The sequence below is a fragment of the Canis lupus genome, chromosome 6, assembly GCF_003254725.2.
Source record: "Canis lupus dingo isolate Sandy chromosome 6, ASM325472v2, whole genome shotgun sequence".
In the NCBI taxonomy this organism is placed as follows: Eukaryota; Metazoa; Chordata; class Mammalia; order Carnivora; family Canidae; genus Canis; species Canis lupus.
The window spans coordinates 50,508,318-50,531,026 of NC_064248.1; the positions used below are offsets into that span (position 1 = coordinate 50,508,318).

Genomic DNA, 22,709 nt, shown 5'->3' on the forward strand with positions numbered 1-22,709 from the left:
CAACCTGTTATTTCCAGTGATTTTTCTTTCATGATCTGGAAAAGAAATATCACAATGGCAGTAGGACCAATTTTAAAACTCAATCAGACTACAAGTAAAACAAGTAGAAGCTCCAACCAAGGTAACTAAATAGGACTGGTGATGAGAAGCACAGATTGAGTTTTTCACTAAAGTTCTCAAGATTATACAGTGCAAGAGAACTGGAGCCTGCCGGGGTAAATGACAGGCTCTGAAGCCCAATCACATCATTCTTTAAACTGCAAAAATTTTGTCGTTTGGGGAGAAATGGATATTCTTTACAAGGATTCTAACGACTGAAAAAAATGCTTTAGGGTGATTCAGGAATACTTGCCATTGTAAATCTGTGGAATAAATCTAGGAAAGCAGACAGTGAAGCAGATAGCAAAGAGTTGGGGCATGAATGGCAAGTGACTAGATGTTTTAAATCAAGAGAAAATAGTATTTTAACTGATGTTGATATATGAACAGATTGTTAGTCTATCAATATACTTGGGGTGACATTAACTTGCGCTTCAGTGGAGTCAACTAGAAACTAGAAAAAAATTTGCATAGCATCCATTAATTAAGTTTGCATAGTTCAGGGAGAAAAAGCCAGGCAGGTGCCTCCTTTCCCATCATTTCATCAGCTCCCTTCACCCTATACTAAATTAGATAGGTTAGAATTGAAAATGATTCTCTGATCTTGGTTCCTTGACCCTTTGACAGCTCAATGTCTGTGCTTTCAGAGGCTTTAATGCAGTTTTTATGCCCCCCCAATACTTTGCTTCAGCTCCTTTGATATCTCAAAGCAGCAAGACAAAACCACCTCTCCCTGCTTGACTCTACTTCACTCGCTGATTTTCTTCCTAGACAGCAGTTTTTACTTCTCTTTAAAATGGAAATGACTTTCATCTTTTTTTTTTTCCTGAATTTAAAGTAATAAATGTGCATTAAATTTCAAATACAGGTACTTTTGCAAAGTTCTGAAATTTCATTGTTCCATTTCTTCTATGTGGCAGACATGGTTTTAGGTTCTGGGGATACAGAGGTGATGAAAATAGATAAAATTTCCTTCCTCATGGGTGTTACATTCTAATAAGCTGGGACAATGACTAGCACAGAAATGAGAAGAATATTTAGAGTATCAATAGTAAGGAAGTGCTATGGGGACGATGAAAGAAGGGAATGAAGATGGGGTCTGCTGAAAGCAGGCAACCACGTAATTTTGCTTATGATATTGTCTTTCACAGACGATATCTTAATATTTTAGCATATTACTTACCATAAACTTTCTCTTTTTTTAAACTTTCTCTTTTTAATTTATTTTTTGTCTATAAATACAAGCACATAATTTAAAAGGTTAAAAGGTGTAAAAAGGTTATAACAAAAAATGTGTCTACTAATTGTCCCCCTGCTGTGAAGTAATTTTTTACCTGTTTCTCCAAATAATTTGTATACTGCTGTGTCTTGATTCATAAATTTTAGATATCATCCATTGACTGCCTCTTAAGGGAGTGAAGACTTTAGTTTTTACATTGTCTACTCTTTTCTTTCACCTTAAATTCTCCCACAGTAGATGTGTCACAGTTGTTAGCCAAATCTATTCACAATATTTCCATTATTATTGTGGTTATGTAGATTCTATTCAAGTAATGTACTATTTGTTCATTTCCTTTCTTTCACAACTTTTAGCTTTTTTTTTGAAGTTAATAATGACTTCATTATCTTATTTGTGTAGTTTTATTTAAATCTTGGCACACAATGTAATAGCTCTGTTAAAAATGTCTTATGCCAGGTAAATACCAAGTAGTGGAATTACTGGAATGTGGTAATCCTATTTTTAATTTTTTGAGGAACCTCCATACTGTTTCCACAGTGGCTGCACTAGTTTGCATTCTCACCAACAGTGCATGAGGATTCCTTTTTCTCCACATCCTTGCCAACATTGTTTTTTTCTTGTTTTTAATTAATTAATTAATTAATTAATTAATTAATTTTTTATTTTAGCCATTCTGACAGGGATGAGGTGATATTTCATTGTGGTTTTGATTTGCATTTTTTCTGAAGCAACCCAAATGTCCATTGACAGATGAATGGATACAGAAACTGGGGTATACACAAAGAATGGACTATTATTCAGTCATAAAAAAATGAGATCTTGGAATTTGCAACAACATGGATGCATCTCAAGAGTATAACGCTAATGACATAAATCAGTCAGAGAAAGACAAATACCATATGATTTCATTCATATGTGGAAACTAAGGAACAAAACAAATGAACAAAGGAAAAAAGGCACAAACCAAGAAACATACTCTTAACTATAGAGAAGAAACTGACGGTTACTAGCGGGGACGTGGGTGGGGGATGGGTGAAATAGGTGATGGGGATTAAGAATACACTCATAATGAGCACTGAATAACGTATAGATCTGTTGAATCACTATATTGTACACCTCGAAGTAATATAACACTGTAAGTTAACTACACTGAAATTAAAATTTTAAAAAAGAACACATAACAAATGTCAAAATTAATGAATTTTTTAAAAGATTTATTTATTCATTTTAGCGGGGGGCACACATGAGTAAAGAGAGAGGGACAGAATCTTTCTAGCAGACTCTAAACTAAGTGCAGAGCCCGAAGTGGGGCTCAATCTCAAGACCCTGAGACCATGACCTAAGCTGAAACTAAGAGTCCAACACTTAACAGACTGAACCATCCAGGTACCCCTAAAATCAATGAATATTTTGATACAAGAAATAAAAACAATTTCCTTAGAAAAAAGTCTTACTATAATTTACGACATGACCAAGGGTATCACATAATCTATTACTTTTTTTCCCTCTGAATCCCCCCAGGTGTCTTTCTCTTATTTCAAAGTGCTCTATTCATTCTTTGGGCCTGGTCCACAGCAGTTGTCTTAAGATTTCCTTTGCCACAATCTTGGGTATTATCTTTCCTTCCTCTCTCCTGCATTGTAGCAGTGCCCATTTACTGTATCCCAAGTCTCCTGTTCTTGGTTTATTCTTCTGTTTTAGTGGAAAATATCTTATGCAGTATGTTCTCCAAAGAGTATTATGTGTTAACTTTCTATTGCTAATGTACCAACTCACTACCATTTTCATGGCTGAAAATAACATGCACTTATCATCTTGCAGTTATGTAGATTAGAGGTCTGAGTCAGGTCACAGGCTAAAATCAAGGTAGGGGCAGGGGCTGCATTCCTTCCTAAGAGTCTAAGGGTGAAACTTTGTTCCAGTTTCTAGAGGCTGCCTGCATTTCTAGGCTTGTGACTCCCACCATCGTCAAAGCCAGCAGTGGTGCGTTGAGTCCTCACACTGCATTCATTGATCTGACCTTCTCCTCTGCCTGCTTAGGGACCATTGTGACTATATCAGACTCATCTGGATAATCTCCCTATTTTAAGGTGACCTGATTAGTAAACATATTTCACCTACAACCTTATTTTCCTTTTGTCACATAAGGTAACATATTCCCAGGCTCCAGGGAATAGGACACGGACATCTTTATGGAATTTATTATCCTGCCCACCTCATGATGCATGGAGAACACATCTTAAAGTCTTTGGTGTACATGGACCTCTGATCAATAGATTGGATGGAAAAAGAATGCCAAGTTTAAAATGATTCCACTCATAATTTATAAAACATTACTTCATTCTCTCATAGCTTGCAGATTTCTCTCTAATTCAGATGAAATTCTGAATTTCAAAAAGCCTTAAGGAACTTATTATAACTGGTACCACAAAATCATGCAGTCATGTATCTTAGTTTTTATACACTTCATTTACTATTCTGGGCACTTGGGCAGAGTTCTTTTACTTTAGAGACATATCTTTCAGGTCTACTTTTTTCCCAATTACTTGAAATTATTGTATTCCTCATCATCAATTTTTCCATTTTCTTTATATTTTCTTTTTAAAGATTTTATTTATTCATGAGACACACAGAGAAGCACTTAGAGAGGCAGAGACATAGGCAGAGGGAGAAGCAGGCTTCCCAGGACCCAGGATCACGACCCAAGCTAAAGGCAGATGCTCAACTACTGAGCCACTCAGGCACTTCTCTTTTTTATTTATTTAAATTCAATTAGCTAACATATAGAACATCATTAGTTTCACATGTAGTTTTCAATAATTCATCAGTTGCAAAATACCCAGTTCTCATCACATCACATGCCCTCCTTAATGTCCATCACCTCGACCTCCCCTCCATCAACCCTCAATTTGTTTCCCAGAGTCTCTCATAGCTTCTCTCCCTTTTTGATTTTTTCCATTCAGTTTTCCCTCTCTTCCCTTATGGTCCTCTGCACTATTTCTTATTTTCTTTATCTGGACTTCCTATAATTCAGATATTGAACTTCCTGCATATCATATCATGAAGAGAAGACATCACCCACACAAGTACATAAAAGGAGAAAAAAGGAGTTATGCTTCTATTAAAGAATATAAAATTTAAAATAAATGTATTTATTAATAGAAATATATTAAACATATATTATATATGTTTAATTTCTCTGTTGTCCTTCTGTTTACTCTTTTATCTTATTTTCTGGAAGATTCCTTCAATTTTATCTTCCAACATTCTCACTGAATTTAAAAAAAAAGCTGTAAAATTCTTAATTTATAAAATCTAAACTCCCTTACTCATACTTTTTTGTCTCATTTTCTGTTTTCTTTTTAAAGAATGGTTTATTTGAAGTTTTCTTCTGCTTCCTAAAATGCCGCTGCATTCTCTTAGTGTTTTTTATTTGAGTGCATTTTTAGTCTTTCTTTAATATTTTCCCTAGTACTTAGTGATATTTGAATACCCATCACATATTTAAAAAGACACAAAATATTTTGGAAATTTTGCATTTAGTGGTCAGACTTACTGATAATTGTGTTAGGGCACAAGTAAAAAAAATAATATTTGAGGATTATTGATTGTAAACGGCTCTGTGGTTGAACTAAATTTATAGTTACCAACACCCACTGCGACTCATAACCAACAAGTAAAGACTAGAGGTCACATCTCTCCTATTCTATTTCATTACTATATTGTAGAACCTTCTTACATTAATCAGAGTACAGGCACACCTTGGAGATATTGCTGGTTTGGCTCCAGACCACCACAATAGAGCAAATATCACAATAAAATAAGTCAAATGAGTGTTTTGGCTTCCCGATGCATAATATATAAATTATGTTTACAATATACTGTAGGTTATTAGGTGTGTGATAGCATCATGTCTTTAAAAACAATGTACATAGCTTAATTAAAAAATATTTTCTTGCTAAAAAAATGTTAACCATCGTCTGAGTTGTCAGTGAGTAGTAATCTTTTTGTTGGTGTGTGGCGGGGGGAGTCTTACCTCGATGCTGATGGCTGCTGACTGACCAGGGTGGTGGCTGCTGAAGGCTGGGGTGGCTGTGGCAATTTTTAAAATTAAGACAACAATGAGGTTCCACATTGATTGAATCTTCCTTTAATGAACAATTTCTCTGTAGCATGTGTTTTTTTTTAATTATTTATTTATTCATGAGAGACACACACACAGAGAGAGAGAGAGAGAGAGAGGCAGAGACACAGGCAGAAGGAGAAGCAGGCTCCATGCAGGGAGCCCGATGTGGGATTCCATCCTGGGTCTCCAGGATCATGCCCTGGGCTGAAGGCAGGTGCCAAACCCCTGAGCCACCCGGGCTGCTTGCATGTGATGTTTTGATAGCATTTTACCCACAGCAGAACATCTTTCAAAATTGGAGCCAAGTCTTTCAAACTCTACTGCTGCTTTATCAACTAAGTTTATGTGATGATATTCTCAATCCTTTATTGTCATTTCAACAGTCTTCACAGCATCTTCACCAGGAGCAGTTTTCAGCTCAAGAAACTTTTTTTGCTCATCCATAAGAAGCAACTCCTCTTCCGTGAAAGTTTGATTGTGAGATTGCAGCCATTCAGTCCTATCTTCAGGCTTGCCTTCTACTTCTAGTTCTCTCACTGTTTCCACTGCATCTGCAGTTACTGCCTTCACTGAAGTCCTGAACCCCTCCAGCTCATCCATGAGGATGGGAATTAGCTTCTTCCAAACTCCTTGTTCGTGTTGATATTTTGAGCTCTTCTCATGAATCATGAGTATTCTTAGTGGCATCTAGAATGGTGACTGTTTCAGAAGGTGTTCAGTTTACTTTGCCCAGATCCACCAGAGGAACCACTATCTATGGCAACTATAGCCTTATGAAATATATCTGTTAAATAAGAAGATTTGAAAGTTGAAATTAAGTCTTGGTCCATGGGCTACAGAATGGATACTGCTGTTGTGCTAGGAGACATGAAAATAACATGAATCTTGTTGTCGATCTCCATCAGAGCTTTTGGGTGACTAGGTGCATTGTCAAGGAGCAGTAATTCTGAAAGGAATTTTTTTTTTTCCTCAGCAGAAGGTCTCAACTGTGGGCTTAAAATATTTAGTAAACTGTGTTACAAACAGATGTGCTGTCATCCAGGCTTTGCCGTTCCATTTAGAGAACACAGGCAAAGCAGATTTAGCATAATTCTTATGGACCCCAGCATTTTCAGAATCGTAAATGAGCACTGGCTTCAACTGCAAATCACCAGCTGCATTAACCCCTAACAAGAGAATCAGCTGTCCTTTGAAGCTTTGAGCCAAGCATTGACTTGTCCCTTTCTAGCTGTGAAAGTCCTAGATGGCAACTTCTTCCCATATAAGCCTGTTTCATCTACATTCAAATCCGTTGTTTACTATAAGTACCTTCATTAATTATCTTAGCTAGTTTTCTGCAGCTTTTTTTTTTTCCCCCTGCAGCTTCTATATCAGTACTTGCTGCTTCACCTTGCACTTTTATGGCATGAAAATGGCTTCTTTCCTTAAGCCTCTCGAACCAACCTCTGCTAACTTCAAACTTTTCTTCTGTAGTTTCTGCACGTCTCTTGGCCTTCTGAGAAAGAAGTTTTCCTTGAGATTAGGTTTCTGCTTATCCAGGCCACTGAAACTTTCTCCATATCAGCAGTAGGGTTATTATGCTTTCTTATCATGCGTATGATCACTGGATTAGCACTTTTAATTTCCTCCAAGAACTTTTCCTTTGCATTCATAACTTGGTGAACTGTCTGGCTCAAAAGGCCTAGCTTTCATCCTATCTTGGCCTTTGACTTACCTTCCTCACTAAACTAAATCATTTCTATCTTTTGATAGAGAGAGAAGTACCTACCTTAAGAGAGAGGTGTGACTCTCCCTCTCACTTGAACACTTAGAGACCATTATAGGGTTATTAACTGGCCTAATTTCAATATTGCTTTTTCTCCAGGAGTACAGAGGCCCCCAGAAAATGTGAAATACAGGTGAATGGCTGGTCAGTGCACATTTATCTGTTAAGTATGGCATCTTATTGGGGTGTGGTTCATGGTACCCCCAAATAATTACAATAATAACATCAAAGATTGCTGATCATAGATCAGTAAAACAAATGTAGTAGTACTAAAAATGTTCGAAATATTGTGATAATTACCAAAATGTAATTCAAAGAGATATGATGAAGCATACACAGAGATACAAAGTGAGCAAATGCTATTGGAAAAATGATGAGGGTAGACTTACTCAATGTAGCATCGACGAAACTTTAAATGTGTAAAAAAACAAAACAAAAAAAAACCCTACAAAGTGCAACAAAGTGCAATGCAATAAAATGAGTTATGCCTGTACCTATAACAAATACTTTTTAAAATAAGAAATGAAAGAACAGCTCAAGAGCTAATAATGATGTGAAGTCCTTAGATCTCCCTTCCTTCTGCTTTCTTGATTTAGCAGATAATCTGTTTTGGGGCATTTAGAAAGAGAAATTATCTAAAGAATAAAAATATCAATAAACAGAATGAACTTTTTACCTTCTGTGTGTAATATTTACAATAAAATATCCTGCTTTTTATTTTCCTTATAAAACAGGAAAAAAATCTGTTTACTTCATCTCAAAACTTACAAAGTCTTTCTTTTTATCATTTTAAAAATATTTGACCATTTATTCAAATGTTCTCATTCAAGTATTACTGATTGTGGTCATGAATACTAAAATAATTATAAATAAAACTGCGAAAAATATCTATAGCTAACTATATTTCATTGAGGACAAGCCAGAAAAATAAATTCCTCCTCTGCTTTCTCTTGGTCTGTTTACAAGTATTCCTCAAACCCAACCCAACCTTGCACTATAAATTTTGAGAAGCCTGACACACGTAGAAGTCACTGTCTTTCTTGCACTAAGCACTGTTTAATGGACAAGTCATTTATATTATGATGTTTTAAATATGATCATAAAAATGTGGAAACTAGGGAAAAAAGATTGTTGTGTGAAAATGGGCTGTGAAGCTTTTATGAAAAGATTTTCCTTAAAGGTACATAGTATCCATTTTGGAAAGAGAGGAAGAAAGATCATTCTGGCTTAAAAAACCACAATCCCGGTGGCTTATTAAACATTACTGTTAAAAAATAAAATAAAAAATAAAAATTACTGTTGGGAGAAGTGGATCTTAAAATATGATAGGTTATGCAGCTTCAGCTCTTGTGAATCTTCATTTCCAGTCTGAACAACAACAGGAACCATTATAGAGATTTTTCTTTGTTGAAAAGTCATTTTTTTAATGTTGAAGTCATTTTTTAAAAATTAAACTAATGGTAGTATTTCAAATGGCTTTTTGTGTGTGTGTTTGTGTTTGTGTTTTGTTTTGTTTTAAGTGAAAGTTTGAGACAGAAGACAACACTAGAGGACATTTTATTAATTAGGCTTTTGTGATGACAAAACTCTAAACTTCTGAGTGGCACTGAGTATGAAGAGGAAATGATGAATCTAAGACATTTCCAAGGAAAACATCAATACCCACTACATGATTAAATACAGTAGAGAGGGGATAGCAAAGTTAAAGATAATTTTAAAGGTCAAGTCCAGGGAACTGTAAATAAGTTCTGTGCTAAGAAATATTTTCGGTATAAGCCCTGAGTGTTTCCTTCTTAAAATTTAAAGATTTTACTCCCTCTCTATTTAGAGTGTTATCTCTATTTTCTTCATTTTTATAACCAAGCTCTGGCTCCTTCCAGAAAAGCATCATATTTCCAAAACAACTTTTTAATTAATTACCTCACACTTCGTATATCCTTACAAATGAAATGCCTATGCAATTTCTATTTTTTTTCCTGGAATTTAAAATTCAACATGTTTCAGTTATCTAAATATTATAGCATAGTCTCATCAAGCAGGATAATTCCCCAATTGAGAAATGTTTGTCTTATTATATAAGTTTTATAATTGATAATTTAAAAAAATCCATCTTTTTTCCCTCTAATTTTAAACATGGCTAAAATGAATAAATAATGTGCAGATTATTCTTTTATTGACCAAACTCTACTGAGGATCCCTTGAGCTCCTTTTTTTTTAAAGATTTTATTTATTTATTCATGAAAGACACAGAGAGAGAGGCAGAGGGAGAAGCAGGCTCCCTGTGGGGAGCTGGATGCAGAACTCGATCCCAGGACCCCGGGATCACAACCTGAGCCAAAGGACATTCAACCACTGAGCCACCCAGGTGCCCTCCCTTGAGCTCTTTTACAACCTAATGGTTTGACTTCTGGACTTTGGTGTTCATCTCTATATTGTTCAGTTTTAGCAAGAGCTACACTAAGTTAGTTTAACAAGAGTCCCCATCCTCTGTATTTGATCACGTTTGATATCCAAATAGGTTCCTTGTCCTTCTACATCCTTCAAGTGGGGTCTGATCATCCGGGCCTTTCAGCAAGCATCTTGTTAGGCAGATGTAGCTGGAATCTCTCCCTTAGCCCTGATGTTTCCTCCTAATTTTCCATCCACTGACCCTCCACCTTGCTCCTTGGCCATCGGTTTCCAGTTGCCCACTTGAAATACTACCCCACCTTAAATAAAGTCCTCCTTGCCCTCTCCAGCAGTATCAGGACCAATATTTTTTCCTCAACAAGTCTTATGGCCAAGTTTCATTAGCCCACACATAATTAATACTGGTGGAATAAGCAACTAAATGTCATGGAAGACTATAAATTAGTATATGATCACCCCCACAAACATCCCCCCAGCAATGATGAACATGATCAGAACACCTACTAATGCATGGCACTGCACTAGGTCTAGGGATACAGAGAGATGTAAGACCTTTCCACAGCAAGTAAAAGAGTATCATTGATTGGAAGGAAAAGTATATGTCCCAAATGGCAAATGCTGCCATAGGTCAATATTTCATTTCATGACTTATATTAAATCCCATGGTTTTATTTAAAACCAAACTCTAACTAAAATTGTCTCCATATGTCTACCGGCAAAACCTTACATATCTTAATTCTTCAAAATTGTCAGCACGGAGTAATGTATAAACAAGTAAAATAAATGAGGAAATGCCACAGCATTGCCAGCAGACTACTTTCATGCATTTGAATTTGTCTTATTTTTACACAATTTACCAGGTAAAGAGAATGTATACTGTCTCAAAAATTCACCATGAAAAGTAGATAAGGTTTTTGTATTAGAATTTACTATAGAACAATAGGACATTTGTCTAATTCACACTCCATCTGACACATTTAAACTCAACTCTAAAAATTTTTTGTGGATCTTGCTGACTCTTCACCTCTCCCTCTCATGTTTCTTTTTATCTTTTGAGACGCACATTTTTTCAAAAGCTACTCCTAAAGGAACAAAGCAGTGCTATTGCTGTATACAATATTCTTTCCATCAGACAATCTCAATTATGTTGGTAGCCTGGCAATTTACATTCACTCCCTTCAGGTAGCAGTCAGACGCCACAAAGCCATCTTCCCCGGCAGGTTGATTGCTTTTTCATTCCCATGGAGCCTTGTGCTGAGAGAACTTTCAGACCCAGGCCTTCCATCCGATCACAACTCCTGGACTCAGTAACGCCCTGCTGTGATTCTTATATGTGTTGCAAGACAACGTGATGACTGCCATTGCCAACTTTCCACATGACTATTTAGAGCAGAAATGTTTAAGGTATTTGGCCTTTCAAGTCTCCATAAGAATTGTCCAATGGAAAACAACTATTAAAAAATAGCTTCTAAACAAACACTTTTCTTCATACTGATGAAAAGCATAACAGTCTATCTTATGAAATCTGTTTCACCAAGGAAAGGCAATCTGTCAAGCTTTGTATAGTAGCTTGTAGGTAGATATTCTCAGGAATGCTTGTTTTTCTCACAAGGTTCATTTTTAAGCAGAAAAACAAAGAGCTTACTTCAGCTTTGGAGAATTTGGAATTTTTGTTAAGATTTTATTTATTTACTTATTTGACAGAGAGAGAGAGAGAATGAGAGAAAGAGAGCACACAAGCAGGGGGAGCAGGAGAGGGAAAAGCAGGTTCCCTGCCGACCAAGGAACCTGATGCAGGGCTCGAGCTCATGTATAAACTAAAACTAGACTTCTATAGGAAAATGGAAAATCTCAGCAATCTCGAGTTTGGCAAAAGATTCTTACAAGACACAAAAAGCACAAAGTTTCTAGAAAGTAAACTTCATCGCAATTAAAAATGGTTATGGAAGTGCAAGTCAAAAGCACAATGAGATATCACTTCACATCTATCAGAATGGCAAAAATCAAAAAGGCAAATGAGAACAAGTAGTTGGAAGATGTGGAGACACAACGCAGAGTACAGGGTTGTGGGATCAAGCCCTTTGTCAGGCTCTGTGCTTAGCACACTGTCTGCTTCTGATTCTCTCTCCCTCTGCCCCTCCCACTCATGCTCTCTCTCTCTCAAATAAATAAATCTTTAAAAAAGTATTAAAATTAGGGGTAACAATATTAAGGCTATATCATGAAAAGGAGATAATTTCTTTAATAATTTATCTTTTAAAAGTTTCTTAATCTAATTTATACAAAGAAACCATTTGCGCTGTTTTATTTATTAGCTGGTCATGTGATACATAAAGCTGTGCTAATACTATCCAAAATATTTAGATGGAGAAGAATATAATAAATTGATAGATACTAAATAAAAAAAAAAAAAGATGTGGAGACAAAAGAACCCTAGTGCACTGTTGGTGGGAATGCAAACTAATGCAGCCAGTGTGGAAAACAGTATGGAGTTTACTTAAAATATTAAAAATAGAATTACCGTATGATCCAGTAATTCCACTACTGGATATTTACTTAAGAAAATGAAAACTCTAATTCAAAAAGATATATGTACCTCTAAGTTTGTTGAAGATTACTTGCTGTAGACAAATTATGGACAATCCAAGTGTCCCTGGAGAGGTGAATGGATTTATATATATAAATATATATGGAATATTTGTATATTTTATATATATGTTAATATAGAATATTGCTTAGCCATAAAAAAGAATGAAATCTTGTCATTTGCAACAATATGAACCTAGAGGGTATAGTACTAAGTGAAATATGTTGGTCAGAGAAAGATGAATATGATTTCACTCATAATGAGTGGAATTTAAGAAGCAAAACAAACAATAAGAAAGAAAGAAAGAAAGAAAGAAGAAAGAAAGAAAGAAAGAAGGAAGGAAGGAAGGAAGGAAGGAAGAAAGAAAGAAAGAAAGAAAGAAAGAAAGAAAGAAAGAAAGAAAGAAAGAAAGAAAGAAGAGACTTAAACACAGAGCACACACATATGGTTTTTGAGGGAATATGAAAAGGGTGAAATAAATAAAGGGGATCAAGAGTACACTTATCTTGAGCACTGAGTAACATACTGTTGAATTATTATAGTGTTCACCTGAAGTTAATATAATACTATATGTTAATCATACTTCAACTTAAAAAATTGATCAAAATAACCAACTGATTGGATAAAGGCAAAATACATTTTATTAATATGCCATTTATTGATAAGGTTATATATTTATATATTAGATATTAGAGACAAAAATTCCTTTTTCTTTTTTAAAACTCAAATTAAAATTTTAATTTTATGAATGTGGTGAATGGAGAAATAAAGTGTTGTCCATCTCCTTTTCATTTTCCGTTTAAAAACTTTTGTAGGAAATACATGGTACTCAGTTTGGTACAATAAACACGGCCCTGAATATGGAAGATAGTTTGTTTCAGATCATTAATCGAATAACTTTCATGTATCTATACAATAGCATACTGCCCAGCCATAGAAACTATTGATATATATAATAACATGGATAAATCTCAAAGACATTATGCTAAGCTAGGAAGCCAGTCTCAGCAGATTACATACAGTATGATGCCATTTATACGGCATTCCAAAAAAGGCATAAATATGATTACATACATTAGGATTCCATTTATATGGCATTCTGAGTAAAGGCAAACTATTGGGTCAGAAAACAGATCAGTGATTACCAGAATTTCAGGACTGGGAGGGTCTGACTACTACAAAGTGCCAGCAAGCGGGAGATCTTGGGGGGTGTCGGAATTGTTCTGTATTTTGTTCATATTGGCAGAATGCTTTATTTTAGAGTTCTTGTATTTTCAATCAGTGAGTTTGAAAAAATGCTGACAGTTTTATTACTCAATTTATGAATTAAGAGAATTGTTTTTCAAGTCAATAAACTGCCTCAGAAACGTGTACTTAGTTAACAAAGAACTTGCTTTCATATTGGTACCATGAAAATTTTAGTGAACAATTATAAAGGGTCCCCCTTTGGATTCCTCTGCAACTTTTCATAGTAATTGTTACGTCTACTGTAATATTTTATCAACATGTTCAGACTCTGCCTTTTGTGGCTAATACAGATGTTGTGCTCTATCAACCTGTCAATGTATTTGGCTTTTAGGGCTATTACTCAGAGATTCATCCCATGTTATCCTGAGGTATAGTGCTTATAAAAAGTTATCTGCCGAGAAAAAAATTTCCCCTCAAGCCTCAGCACCTATCTCTTGCAATAAAGTAGCTATCTAAAGGATAGAGCAAAAGAAAGGATGATAGTTGATAAATAAAAATGTAAAATGTAGAACTTCTTAAAAATACAAACACACATACACATAATACAAGTGAGTGTGTATAGAGTATATCTGTCTATAAAGATACAAATAAATGCAGGACCTGGCATAGAACACAGACTTCTTCCTTACAGACTTTAAGAAATTTAAGACCTCCTTGTTTTGTATTTGAGTAGATATTACGATTTTTAATAATTAATAAAATACAATGAGGCATTTGCTAGTGTAAAAGATATCACAACTTCTTTAACAAGGAGAGAAATAAATCTATTAAAATTGTCTGATTAGTTTCTATTTAGTTTCTCTGTACTCTACTGAAAAAAAATGATTCTTGACTGTATTAATTTGTAGGGATCACTCAATGTATATGACATCAAACCTACTTTCTTGGAGAAAAATATGCATTTTACCAATCAAGTACTTTTACATAAAAAGGAAAGTGGAGGTATTATGCTGAGTGAAATAAGTCAGTTGGAGAAGGACAAACATCATATGGTCTCATTTATTTGGGGAATATAAAAAATAAAGGGGAAAGGAGAATAAAGGGAATAAAGGGGAAAGGAGAAAAAATGAGTGGGAAATATCAGAAAGGGAGACAGAACGTGAAAGAGTCCTAGTCTGGGAAACGAACTAGGGGTGGTGGAAGGGGGGTGGCGGTGACTGGGTGATGGGCACTGAGGTGGGCACTTGACGGGATGAGCACTGGGTGTTATTGTATATCTTGGCAAATTGAACACCAATAAAAAATAAATTTATATATATAAAAAAAAGGAAAGTGAATTTCAACCAACTGGAGCATTGTGGTAACAAGATATTAAAGTCAAGATTGGGTTTAACATGAAAGAGCAAGATTTTTTTAAGATTTTATTTATTTATTTATTTATTTATTTATTTATTTATTTATAGAGAGAATGAGAGAGAGAGACTGCAGGGGGAGAGGCAGAGAGAGGGGGGGAAGCAGATTCCCCACTAAGCAGGGAGCCTAATGTGAGGCTCTATCTCAGGATCCTGAGATCATGACCTAAGCCAAAATCAAGAATTGGATGCTTAACCCACTGAGCCACCTAGGCACTCCAAGCAAGATTTCTTTAAAATTTTTATTTTAATCCAGATAGTTAGCATACAGCTTTATATTAGTTTCAGGTGTACAAGAGACTGATCCAACATTTCCATATGTCACCCAGTGCTCATCACATAAGTACACTCCTTTATCCTCATCACCTATTTCACCCGTCCTCTCACCCACCTCCCCTCTGGTAACCATGTTTGTTCTCTATAGTTAAGAGTCTGTTTCTTGATTTCTCTCTCTCTCTCTTTAGTTCCTTTTGATCATTTGTTTTGTTTCTTAAACTCCACACAGGAGTGAAATCATGTAGTATTTGTCTTTCTCTGACTGACTTATTTCATTTAGTATCATACTCCAAAGAGCAAGATTCTTGATTAGCAACGTCTGTACTGGCCCAGCAGGTGAAGGGAAGGTTCACATACTGTGCCTTTGCCAATCCTGGACCAGATTTTAAAAAATGAAGAGACTTGGATACAATTTTCTGATTCTTCCTTTTTGGGAATTGAAAATCCTTAGTTAAGGGAATTATCTTCAGTATAAATTTCTTTCCTTTTAGGTTCTCTTTATCCTTCTTGTAAAAAAGACATTTAGCCCCTGACATTATTTCCCTATGTAGGTTTGCAGTGGAATAAAATGTTCTTACAAAAAATATCTTATTACTTTTTGCAATTTTTCGTCTTAGCTAACTTATTTGCTTTTTCTACAATAATTTTTTTTCCCTCAAGTTTTTGTTTTCCTAGTGTCTGACCTCCTTTTCTATGCTCTGTGAATTCTCTCTGCTGTGTAAATGAGTCTGGTCTGGGTGGTAGGTGGAGCCTGCTTCCCATTTTAGAAGACTAAATGGCTAGATGTTCATTATCCCAAATTCTTGGGGCATGGCTGTGTGCAGTTCATCTGGGTTCAACAAATCAAACTATAGACATTCAAACAGGAGTTAGTGATCAATAGAGGCAGATGATATGAGGTTTGTGATGATGATAACGATAGAAGCAGTTGTATATTTCCAAGAGTGGCTATGGCAGTAGTTCTAGTGACAGCGTCCAGTGCTGGGCTTGGGTACAGTGGCATCTGTAATGCATGCTCCAGCACCTCGTGGTCGGTGGTGGCAGCAACAGTGCTCTGTGATGTGATCCTGGCAGGAGTTCCTGCTGCTGCTTAGTTTCCTTTGTTTCTACACATTCTTCAAGCCTATTTCCCCAGCCTATTACCAGAAATTCTACAAAAAATCCAATATACTTTCAATGAATACTTTTCCTGCTTAAATGAATTAGAATTGGTTTCTCATATTTACTGCTAAGATCACTTTATAACAGATTTATGAAAAGTATTGGTGGTGAAACGAGGTGAGTTTTGCCTCCCTTGACTTGCTCTGTAGATGCTTTGCTACTTGGTAAACATCAAGAACTGTTTTTCTATCTCTGTTGAAATTTACTCCTCACTATTAGCTCTCTCTATATGTTATACACCGTGGCTTCTGCTATCCTGAAGCAATAGGGCTGATAAGTTTTGTACCTTTTGGCAAGAGGAGTCACTATAAAAGTCTGAACTTAAAGGAGAAAATTCAGCTTTGGAAACATGGATACCATAACCATTTTGGCATAGTTTCCCATGATGACAAAAATATATTCCAAATCCAACCAAGTCTCCCATTTCTATTCTGACATTATTGCCATCATTTCTCCCAGGGTAATTTAACAGCCATATAACTGTCCTCAATTCCTCTCCTACTCCCGACTCCCACATATACAGGCTACCTTCCAAGCATTTCTTCAGTGGCATCTCAGAATAACTTAAGGGAAAAAATCCAGAATCTTCACATGGTTTAATAAGCTTTACATTATTTTACCCATGACTACCTCTCTGACTTCATTTCCTACTACTTCCCATCTTGCCACATGGGATTTTTTGCTGTTCCTTTCCTTACCAAACTCTAGCTCAGGGTATTTGCATTTGCTGTTCTCTCTGACTTGAGGATTCCTTTTTCAGATACTCACATAACTCATCCACTCACTTAATTTAGATTCCTCTTCCAACACCATCACCGCAGAAAGGACTTGTCTCCCCAATCTTTCTGAATGATTACATTTACCGTTCCTTTATCTCTATCCTACTTTATAATAATCCTTATTATAGTCTGATATTAGACAATTTTATTGATTTATTGATTTATTTAACTTTCCCCTCATGGGAATGTGAAATTCATGAGGGAGACAGGGACTCTAACAGAGACTGACTCTTTCTCTCTCTCTCTCTCTAGGCTATTCATTCATAGCCTATATTATCAGTGCCTAGTCAAGTGCCTGACACATATTCCATTAAATGAAGGAATAAACCACAACAGTTCAGAGCTGGGTGTCAAGTGAGTGAAGAAAAGCATTTTATAGACTCTTTCCTACTATTTCAACAAATTGTTTTATTGGGACTAGACTCAAACATAAAGTCTTGGAGAGAAGCATACACCTAACACATGACAAACTCTAAAATGTTTGTACATTAGTGAGTGACTGCATAATTATTGACAAAAACACTTGATAAACATTATTTTTTAAATGATCAAATGATTAAATAACTGAATGATCAAACATTGGACAGTGAACTTGGAATCCTCATAAACATGTCTTTGTGGTTTCATATCTAAATTATATTTTTTCCAGAATTTAAATTTTATATTTGTACCACTAGATTGATAAATTTTCTTGAGCTTTGTGTTAAATTAGAATAGCATGCACAGTTTAAATTATTTTTAAAGTTATAGTTATTGTTTGGATGGTATGTATGGCATTTACAGAAATTCAGCTAAGCAATTGATTTGTCATCATTTATCATGAGTGTTCAGGTCAATGTTATTTACTCCATTCCAAGAATACGGTGTTATCTGGTGTTTGGCTCATGTCAATTAAATTCAGAACACAGTGCTAGGAAATGTGGAGATTCTCCAAAGAAAATGACATATTTCGTGCCTTCAAAGAGTCTGTCAGTTCTAACATTAGTACAAATTGGGTCTCTTTCTGGGTATGACACTTGGTCTGTTTCCAGCTGAGTCAATCTTCGTCTTAGTTTCCCCAGCTGAAAAATAAAGCTAATAATTATCACTGTCAGAAAAAAAATCATGGAGAGTATTGAGGTAATGTTTGGAGCTCGAACTTGTTAGTAAAGTACAAGTTAGGTCAGTATATTCTAGAATGTTTTACTTGTATGAAACAACAAATTAAAAAAAAGAGTTTTTTCTAGTATCTACTATAGCTAGAAAATCTATTAGAGCTGGAATCCCAACAATCCTAACAAAAACAACTAACTTAGTGTTTTCAAACTTAACAAGAATTAGAATTACATTTAAATGAAATCTTAAGCTGAAGCATAAGCAAATACAGTTGTTAAAAATGGAACTATACACGTACCTGTACCCTGCTTAAATGGAATTCAGTATCTCTGAAACCCGCCTCCTGGGAATCTGTCACACGGATACGACAAGTCTGACAGTTTTATGGTCACTAGCACTAATTTAGATACAGTTTTCCCTTTGGCACCATTAGAGAGAGATTACTTGTTTCAGAACAGCAATATAAGTAGTCCCAGCACACAGAGATAAGAGCTCTACCCTTCATCTCGGCAATCTCTTCCAGATATTTTGAACTATAACCAGGCCTCCTTAATTCATGATATCTCATCCTTGTATTTGTGATGTCTCTTAGAAAATTAGGAACTCGCCTCAGGTATGATTATCTGTCAACCAAATGGACCTGCATGTGCATACAGACACACACAAACACACGCACACTATCTAATCCCATTCAAGTTATTGGTCACAATCCAAAATGTTCTTGCCCCCTATCTGTTCTACCGAGAATATGGACAGAGACCTTGTTGATCTCATTCACCATTGTATCCTAAATGCTTATCACACTGCCTGTATTCATTCACACATGCATGCATTCATTTATTTATTCATCTTTCAATTAAATACATTCATACTCTCACTGTATCTGACACTGTTCTTAACACAGAGAAATAATGTTGGCAGAATTGGCTCCTACCTTCATGGATCTTAAAGTCCTACTTATATTTGGTACTCTAAATATTTGTTCAATTAATGAAAATAATTTCTTTGCTGGAAAATTAACAAAGAAGCAGCCATGACCAGGCTTTTAAAAAAATAAGCTTCAGTTTTTTAAGATTATTTATTTTGAGACAGAAAGAAAGGGGGGGGGGAGCAGAGGGAAAGAATCTCAAGCAGACTCTCTGCTGAGCGTGAAGCCTGATGAGGGGCTGAACCCACAACACTAAGATCATGACCTGAGCCAAAATCAAGAGTGATGCTACACTGACTGAGCCACCCAGGCACCTGGAAAAATAAATTTTATTTTTGGAGCAGATGTAGGTTCACAGCAAAATCGAGCAGAAAGTACAGAAAGTTCCTATATACTTCCTGCTTTTCCCCCACCACCACCCCAGCTTTCTCCCCTATCAACATCTGGCACCAGAGTGGAACATTTGTTACAATTGATGAATATACATTGACACATAATTACCCCCCAAAGTCCACAACTTACATTAGGGTTCACTCTTACTGTTGTATATTCTATGCCTTTAGAGAAATTTATAATCCCATGTATCTGCCATTTTTAGTATCACGTAGAATAGTTTCACTGCCTACAAAATCTGGCTAGACTTTTAAAATTTATCTTAAAATTTACAGAAATTAGATTGAGTATCATCTGCTTTCAGATTTTTTAGGACAAAAGTTCTGGTTTGAATGAAATTTGGTTTTCTGAGGAACCTGTCCATTCCTGAAATGTGCTTTCAGATCAGATGATCTCACAAACATAAAAGATAGGGCTTCTCATCCTGTCATAGCAAAGCAGTTGCTGGAGAAGTCAAGAAATGAAGCAGTATGTGGAATGAAAAAGAATCTCTGCCTTTATCATTATTCAGCATGAATATCATTTTATTAGTTTAACATTCTTTTTCTTCTGGAAAAGAGCCTCAGTTGTCTGGTTTTGTTTTCAGAACTTGCAAATCTAGAGGGGCTTCTTTAAAAATTAGAAATTATGTCTGGCATGAACACAGTCACAACACATCCGTTATGCCAAACAGATTTGCCCATTCAGACTTGACCGCTCACAAGTGGGCTCTAGACTCAGATCTTAAAGAGCCTCAGATAATAGAAAACAGGATCAATTGAGCACAGTACCCCCTGACTCAGTGATTCTTATGGCACCAACACAACTTGAAAGTCACATTTCCAACTCCTTCATTTTTTTCTGTCTTACTAAATTTTTGTTTCTCCTTAATTCTTGAAAGATAGGGATCCCTGGGTGGCGCAGCGGTTTAGCGCCTGCCTTTGGCCCAGGGCGCGATCCTGACGACCCAGGATCAAATCCCACGTCGGGCTCCCGGTGCATGGAGCCTGCTTCTCCCTCTGCCTGTGTCTCTGCCTCTCTCTCTCTCTGTGACTATCATAAGTAAAAAAAAAAAAAAAAAAAAAAAAAAATTAAAAAAAAAATTCTTGAAAGATAATTTTACAGGATACAGAGTTTTAGATTGGTGGTATTTCCCGCCCCCAACACTTGAAAACTTACACACCACTCTCTTTTTGCCTCATGGTTTCTGAAGAGATGTCAGGTGTAATTTTTATTTTTGTTCTTTGATAGGGAAGGTATTTTTCCTCTGATTTTTCAAGACTTTTTCTTTACTTTTGATATTCTGCAATTTTATTTTTAAAATTTTATTTAAATTCCTTTAATTAACATATAATGTATTATTGGTTTCAGAAGTAGAAGTCAGGGATTCCTCAGTCTTATATAATAACCAGTGCTCATTATATCACGTGCCCTCCTTAATGTCCATCACCCAGTTACCCATCCCCCCACCTACCTCCCCTCCAGGGACCCTCAGTTTGTTTCCTAGGATTAAGAGTCTCTTATGGTTTGTCTCCCTCTCTGATTTCATCTTGCTGTATTTTTTCCTCTCTTCCCCTATGATCCTGTTTTGTTTTTTAAATACAACATGTGAGTGAGATCATATAATTGTCTTTCTCAGATCAACTTACTTCACTCATCATAATACCCTCTAGTTCCATCCATGTCATTGCAAATGGCAAGATTTTGGTTTTTTTGATGGCTGAGTAGCATCTCATTGTATATAAATATACCACATCTTCTCTATCCATTCATTTGTCAATGGGCATCTGGGCTCTTTCCGTAGTTTGGCTATTGTGAACATTGCTGTTATAAACATTGGGTGCAGGTGCCCCTTCAGATCACTATATCTGTATCTTTGGGTCAAAGAGGTGCAGTGCAGTTCTGGGTCATAGGATAGCTCTATTTTCAACTTTTTGAGGAACTCCTTTATTTTTTTCAGAAGGAAACAGAAATTGGGTTGTTTTGTATATTTTTTTTAATTGGAGTTCGATTTGCCAACATATAGTATGACACCCAGTGCTCGGCCTGTCGAATGCCCCCCTCAGTGCCCATCACCCAGTCACTCCATCCCCCTACCTACCTCCCCTTCCACTATCCCTTGTTCATTTCCCAGAGTGAAGAGTCTCTCATGTTTTGTCACCCTCTCTGATTTTTCCCACTCATTTTCTCTCCTTTCCCCTATAATCCCTTTCACTACTTTTTATTTTCCCTGTATGAGTGAAACTATATAATGATTATCCTTCTCTGTTTGACTTACTTCACTCATATAATACCCTTCAGTTCCATCCACGTCGAAGCAAATGGTGGATATTTGTCATTTCTAATGGCTGAGTAATATTCCAGTGTAGATACATAGACCACATCTTCTTTATCCATTCATCTTTTGATGGACACCAAGTCTCCTCCCACAGTTTGGCTATTGTGGACATTGCTGCTATAAACATTGGGGTGGAGGTGTCCTGGTGTTTCACTTTATCAGTATCTTTGGAGTAAATCACCAGTAGTACAATTGCTGGGTCGTAGGGTAGCTCTATTTGTAACTCTTTGAGGAACCTCCACACAGTTTTCCAGAGTGGTTGCACCAGTTCACATTCCCACCAACAGTGCAAGAGGGTTCCCCTTCCTCCACATCCTCTCCAACATTTGTTTCCTGCCTTGTTAATTTTCCCCATTCTCACTGGTGTGAGGTGGGATCTCATTGTGGTTTTGATTTGTATTTCCCTGATGGCAAGTGATGCGGAGCATTTTCTCGTGTGCTTGTTGGCCATTTCTATGTCTTCTGTGGTGAAATTTCTGTTCATGTCTTTTGCCCATTTCATGATTGGATTATTTCTTTGCTGTTGAGTTTAAGAAGTTCTTTATAGATCTTGGATAGGTCATTTGCAAATATCTTCTCCCATTCTGTAGGTTGTCTTTTAGTTTTGTTGACTGTTTTTTTTGCTGTGCAGAAGCTTTTTATCTTGATTAAGTACCAATAGTTCATGAGTCTGTTTTTGTGCCAGTGCACACTGTCTTTGATGATCACAGTTTTGTGGTACAACTTTAAATGCAGCATTGTGATGCCCCTAGCTCTGGTTTTCTTTTTCAATATTCCCCTGGCCATTCAGGGTGTTTTCTGATTCCAGACAAATCTGAAGATTATTTATTCAACTCTCTGAAGAAAGTCCATGGCATTTTGATAGGGATTGCATTGAACATGTAAATTGCCCTTGGCAGCACTGACATTTTCACAATATTAATTCTTCCAAACC

At 36.1% G+C, this 22,709-nt stretch overlaps 1 protein-coding gene across 1 annotated transcript; it reads right to left on the minus strand.

The window, feature by feature from the left end:
* Positions 1-5,556: 5,556 nt before the first annotated feature.
* LOC118354992 (tigger transposable element-derived protein 1-like) lies at positions 5,557-6,312 on the minus strand. The gene has a single exon (XM_035717674.2). It carries the CDS (start codon positions 6,150-6,152, stop codon positions 5,823-5,825), a length of 330 nt encoding a protein of 109 aa, XP_035573567.1. The 5' UTR covers positions 6,153-6,312; the 3' UTR covers positions 5,557-5,822.
* Between the last annotated feature and the right edge of the window lie 16,397 nt (positions 6,313-22,709).